Here is a 6000-nt window from a genome sequence, read left to right as displayed (position 1 = left end):
GGGGGGGGGATCACTGAACTAATGAATGATATTATTTTCTATAACCCGTTTTATTTCCACTAACAGGCAGGCTGATCTCTACTCATGGAAACGGTACCACTCCAGCAGTCCAGACGTAGCTCATGTGAGTCATTAATTATTCACCCCTGACATTTCATAATGAACTATTCCAACCTTTGAATTGGAAGAGTTCAAATGTGTCTTCAGGTGTAAATGAGTTGAGTCAATTTTGTCATATAATTGCTTATAATTAATTGATGCAAGATATCAGGTTGGTCACAAGTTGTTTATCTTGTACAGTATATCTGCATATTTCACAGAGTTGGGACAGTAAAATTTCGACACACTTTTTTTTTTGGACACCACATGCTCAGTTATAGTAGCACAGTAACACTGCGGCGTATATTTTAACAATGCTCCACTTGAGGCACCAAAACTATTGGTGAAAGTAAGCATTTTTAAGAAGTATACTTGTTTTTCACATTAAATGTAAATTAACCTCTTGGTTGATTTAACTCTTCTTAACTCATTCACCCCGACCTATTTAAACTGGACTTGCCCAGGCTTTGATTTGGTAAGGGTCAAATGTGATTTTAGGGGTGAATGGGTTAAGTGTCCCCAAGTCAAATGGAAATGTATGTATTTGTTGTTTTGAAACCAAATAAAATACACTTGGTTGGTAGTTTAAGAAAGAATTATCTGAAAACAAATTTTCTTTGGAAAGATGTTCCAAATCAAAGTTAAAATCACATTGAAATTACCTACAAGTATGTCAGAGGTCACCTAATGCAAAACCATTGACGCATCAAAAATGGATTTTTTTGGAAGAGCTCATGTTTTTATCAAAGAATTTAGCTTCTAATATTTAGAAGTTCTCAAACAAAAAATTCCACTTCTAACATTCAGTGGCAGGTGACCAAATACTTTTTCAGTGGTCAGTGAAGTAGAACCGAAGCCATTAAAACGTTTTTGGTGGACAGAAAATTTTTAGAGAATTTCATTATGTTTTGCAAACAGAGTACCCAAAGGAAACTTATCTATAGTCAGGGGGTAACCCAATAGATTTTCCATGTCCGATTGGGGAGTCGACCCCAAATTGTCCCGACACCATCCACTGTGCCACCTGACCACTCGGATTTTAAATTCTCGTAAATATAACATACCACAAAATTTATCAATCCTGTTGACAGAAAGGCTGGCAGAAATGGGGCGGTCCACACCCAGACTGGTATGCCAAGAAGTCGTCCTCGCAACACCCTGACTGGTTCAATAGGAACATCAACACCATCAGGAGATGTGAGTTTGTCTTACTCGACACCACACACTAATTGCTGTGTAATAGTTAGACAGCATATGTAAATAGGGTAATGCTGTGTCTTTTACTGAAAACTGTATTACACCAGACACCATCGCCCTTATTGTTCTCTGCTCAAGCATGGATTTTGTGCTCAAGCCTAATTTCTTGTTCCGCTTACAAATTGTCAAAAATATCTTATTATATCATTGATTTGGAAAAGAAATGTGAAGAGACTCCAAGCCGAATACTGTTTTCAATGTTTACAATTGACGTTTTGATGGTTCGACATGATTTAAGTGAGTTACATACAGGAAAGTTGGTTTGAGCACAGAATCCATGCTTGAGCATGAGAACTTATGTTCTCTTTACCCCTGGAATATGTCATGACAAAATAAACATAAACAGTTGGCAATTTGAATAGTTTCAGATATAAAAATCTGAACTGACCAATTGCTAGGCTGACTTGACTTCAAAGCCGGTCAATTTTACCATTATGCTGTAGCGTGATTCTTTTGATGTACATCAAAGGATGAAACAAGTCTAATTGAATCATCCACATACAGAGCTGTAATTTTGTCATGACATATTCCAGGTGAAGAGAAGTCTTTAGTCAGCGTAACCTCTGAAAGGACTAGGGGCGTTAAAGGTCATTTCCAGCCTCATCATGGATTTAGAATCAGTTGTTATATTCGTTATCTGGAATATATGAAGTACGCAAAATATGAAATTTCAAATTCATTGGACAACTGGTTTAGGAGATATAGCATTACAAAGAGAGACATAAACCCGCATTTTCACAATAAAATGTGTAAATATCTTCTGTTGTGCGTCTTTTTGGTTGAAAATTGGCCATTTTGAAGGAAATCAACTAAACTCTCTTCAATTTTTGAAAGCCTCCACATGCAACAAACAAACTAATATTTGACATGCTTAAACATTGTCATACCAGTGTTCATTCGTAGAAAGGAATTTTTGTTTGTCACATGCAGAGGCTTTCATTTCTGCATGCTAACTCTCCAAAAACGTCATATATTGGCTATTTCAGCATAGCAACACAACTTTGTTGCTATGGTAGGGCAACTACACATGCGCATTGGAAAAAAAATCCAACAAGAAAGATAGCCCCAATTAAACAATATGATGTTTATAACAGATATTTGTAAATATATGAGGCCAACAATGACCCATAACACCCCAAATCCTTTGGAGGAAGAATGTGTCTATGAGAACATTGTTCTCTTTTATACAAGTATCTGGATGTACACATTCCTTGACACTGGTTCATTACCCTTGCGTAATTCATCTTTATGTAAAGTTTTCATGATAATAAAATAGTATTTGGTAGTACATTATTAAATCTTCTAAAACCAGAATTGCCGACTCCGTTTCCTGATCTCATTTACCTTGTTCCACAGCCGACTACAAGAAGGTGAATTGGCACTACGAACGCCCTTCCAAGCCCACGAGTCGAACGCACGACGACTTTATATCCTACACAAACGAGGTGATGCAGAAGGACGTCCTACGCCCGATGTCCCACAACAAGTCCTACCAGGGCAGGTTCACTTTTAAACAGCCATACCCCATGGAGGTCCCCATGCCCAAATGGGGACTGTACAACCCGCCTCACTATGAAGAGCCAATCCGAAACGACCATTTCCCACCCATCAAATATGACGGATACAAATGAAGGATTAATGTTACGGGATATTGACAATGAACGATATTTGTTGTGAAAAAAGCTGGATATTCGCGATCAGATATCGAAATGTTGATGCCTGATCTTGTCTAATCTTGCAAGTACAGCATCGTAATGATTGTCTCAATGTAATATTAGTTTACTGTTTAGGTTTTTCAATATCAGATAGGTAGAGCATCATTAAAGCCAAATAAATCCACTACAACTAGGCCTTAACAATTCTACCACTGTCACTATTGTTAAATATTTGTTAAAGACTTTTTTCAAAAGAAGGGTTCCATAAAAATCATATGTTGCATTAAATACATTTTACAGAAATGTACTTGTTTGAAATTTGAAAATAGAAAATAAACAATAACAAAACGAAAAAATTCTGGCTATTGCATCCAACTCTGCGAAGCAATCATATAGGTACACAATTAAAATGAGTGTCCAATTAATGGGGTGAAAAGTTTATGGAAAGAAAAAAAACATTGACAGGTGAAGTTACTCTAAAACAAACACCATTTGATTGCTGCATGTTCTGTATTAAAGGGAGAACACTCCAAGTCGAAATAAATCCAAAGTGGAACTCTTCTTTATGATTTTAACAAATGCAGTGGTACCCTTGACCTTGAAGACATCGTCCAATCGTCTTGATAGAATGCCTGCTGTTTAGGTTGATCCATATTTATTTGTAGATAAAATGACCATTTTAACAGTAGCGGTTTTTAAAGTTAAAATGAAAGGTACCAAATAGATTTTTTTTTTTTTTTTTCATTCCAGCTTATTATCGAGATATATATTTGGCTGCTTGGAATTGCAGTCTTAATTTCAAAGCTGACCTAATTTTAAATCGGGCTCATTATTGAGATTTAAGGGGATCTGAGCAATATCTCATGTAGGATTTCAATGGTACCATAAAACCCATTGTGTAGGGGGAAAAAAGTTATAGTTTAAATTCTTAGTTAACTTAAATATAGTGCTTTCTTAGATTGAATAATAAATTTAAGTAAATGTGAAGTAATGCTGAGCATGAATTTATAGTGTGCTATATTTACTCAATCTACAATTTTTCAATGGTATTACTATACTTACATCAGTTTCATTAATATAAATATGGCTCCCTTGAGAATCTTCAGAGTTTTCCTTGCTATAAGCTTTTTGCAAATTATTGAGAGTTTTGTTGGATTTTTCAGCTTTGAGATTGAATTTTGAATTTGTTTTTAGCACACGGACAAAAAAAATATGCAGATGGTTGATAATATCAAACTCTGACACCTGCTTAATATTTTTTTTATTTTTTTTTCATTTATGTTGTGGGATTTAGCACTTGAACATTTTTTTGTGTTAGAAAATCCATACCGATTTACATAAGTTATGTACGTTAATATATATATAACAAATCTGTTTCAAATTCAATATAACCTACATATGTATATCTGAAGTTATTAAATTAACAATTATTGACTTTCGTTGAGGTGAATAATTAGATTTTTTTTTTTGAGAAAGTGATTTATTAACTGAGACAATGTCAGGGTCAATATCACTTTTTCAAGTCCATATAACCACTTTTTCACCGAAATAAAATTCCTCAGTGTTAACATTTTACCTGTATATCCGTATCACATTGTTTGATGGGCACCTGTTGCTTTGTTTTCAACGCATCTGTCTCGTTACCTAGTCTAATTATTAATTAAGATTTTAACATTATTTATCTATACTTTATTAATTTTTAACAAATTCTATTTCTATTACTTGTGTGTGACTATCTATTCATTCAATGTTTACAATTATACTATATATATAGAGAGAGAGAGATATTTTTTATATTAATTTCTGACAGTGTAATTTAAGGATCCCCGTACCATCGCCAAAAACAGTAACTAATTATTCGAAACAGCACGACTTTACATGTAGTTTTGATAAATCATTTTTGAAAAGGAAAGCATACCTTGTTGGACTTTTATGAGAAATAAATGTTCCGAGTGTAAAACAATCTGTGGCGCTAGACCGGGATTCGAACCCTGGACATCAGTTTGCTGTACCATCGCTCTAACCGATCGAGCTACTTGGACATCGGATTATTGTGGCCTAACTGTGCTACAGTTATATCTATACAGAAGTTAAGGGGACATTACTGTGTATAGGAAAAACGGTAGTGAGGTCGGACAGGGATCCTTAAGTTTGAGTCCTCTTTTCGTTGTCTACCTGAGTTATATATTTTTCTGTTTATAGAAATGAAAATATTCTGGTCCAAAAATGAACAATTTACTCTGATGAAGAATTAGACAGATTTCATCAATTTGATGTACAACTGTAGTTTATCCTGTACGTTAAAACTGGTCGGAAATTGAAGTCTTCTAAACTCATTCACCCCTGAAGACACATTTGAACTCTTCCAATTTAAAGGTTGGAATAATTCATTATGAAATCTCAGGGGTGATGTAATATCTTGTGAAATTCATAATTCTAAGAGACCAAATATGGTAGACAAAATCTTTCTTTTTACCTCAAAGTGATATAGACAACTGTTTTTTTTCTTTTTCAAATTTTTGATAGGGCAAGGGATAAAACCGTTGTCATGCTTAAAAAGACTGCTCAATGAAAGTAACAGTTTTATTTCAGAGCTCAATGAATATTTGTACCATTCTAGTGATTTTTCTATGGTTACTACTTTCTGTTAATGTTGTTTAAGTTTGGCCTCAGAACACCTCAATATTATTTTTAAAATAAATATGCAATATATTTTTTTATGAGAGGTTATAAATGGTAGATGAATGTAATATTTTTTTACAGAAGTTTTGGAATTTTATATTTATAGAAACTTTGGGCTTTGTTTAACTAATATATTACTACCAACCATTTACGTATGTTTGCTTTACGCATTTGATGTTTTGCATGGATGTAAACATACAGTAAACATCAATATATTTTCCAGTAACTGCAATCATGTTTACCTTTGTGTTTAATTATCATTTTGTAACAAGTTTATCATTTGTCCTTGAATGTGACTTTGATGGGA

The 6000-nt window shown here is 34.1% G+C and overlaps 1 protein-coding gene across 1 annotated transcript in view; it reads left to right on the top strand.

Annotated features, from left to right (window-relative positions):
• The window catches only part of LOC110453316, a 7317-nt gene extending 2857 nt beyond the window's left edge, over positions 1 to 4460 (top strand). Inside the window, exons 2-4 of the mRNA XM_021502214.1 lie at positions 67 to 124; positions 1191 to 1296; positions 2713 to 4460. Of these exons, the coding sequence (XP_021357889.1) occupies positions 67 to 124; positions 1191 to 1296; positions 2713 to 2987 (439 nt within the window). The 3' untranslated portion in view covers positions 2988 to 4460. The remainder of the gene's footprint in view (positions 1 to 66; positions 125 to 1190; positions 1297 to 2712) is intronic.
• The last annotated feature ends 1540 nt before the right edge of the window (positions 4461 to 6000 follow it).

This window comes from Mizuhopecten yessoensis, unplaced genomic scaffold, assembly GCF_002113885.1.
Source record: "Mizuhopecten yessoensis strain PY_sf001 unplaced genomic scaffold, ASM211388v2 scaffold7269, whole genome shotgun sequence".
NCBI lineage: Eukaryota > Metazoa > Mollusca > Bivalvia > Pectinida > Pectinidae > Mizuhopecten > Mizuhopecten yessoensis.
The sequence above is the reverse complement of the archived record's forward strand: the minus strand, read 5'-3'. Positions and strand labels throughout refer to the sequence as shown.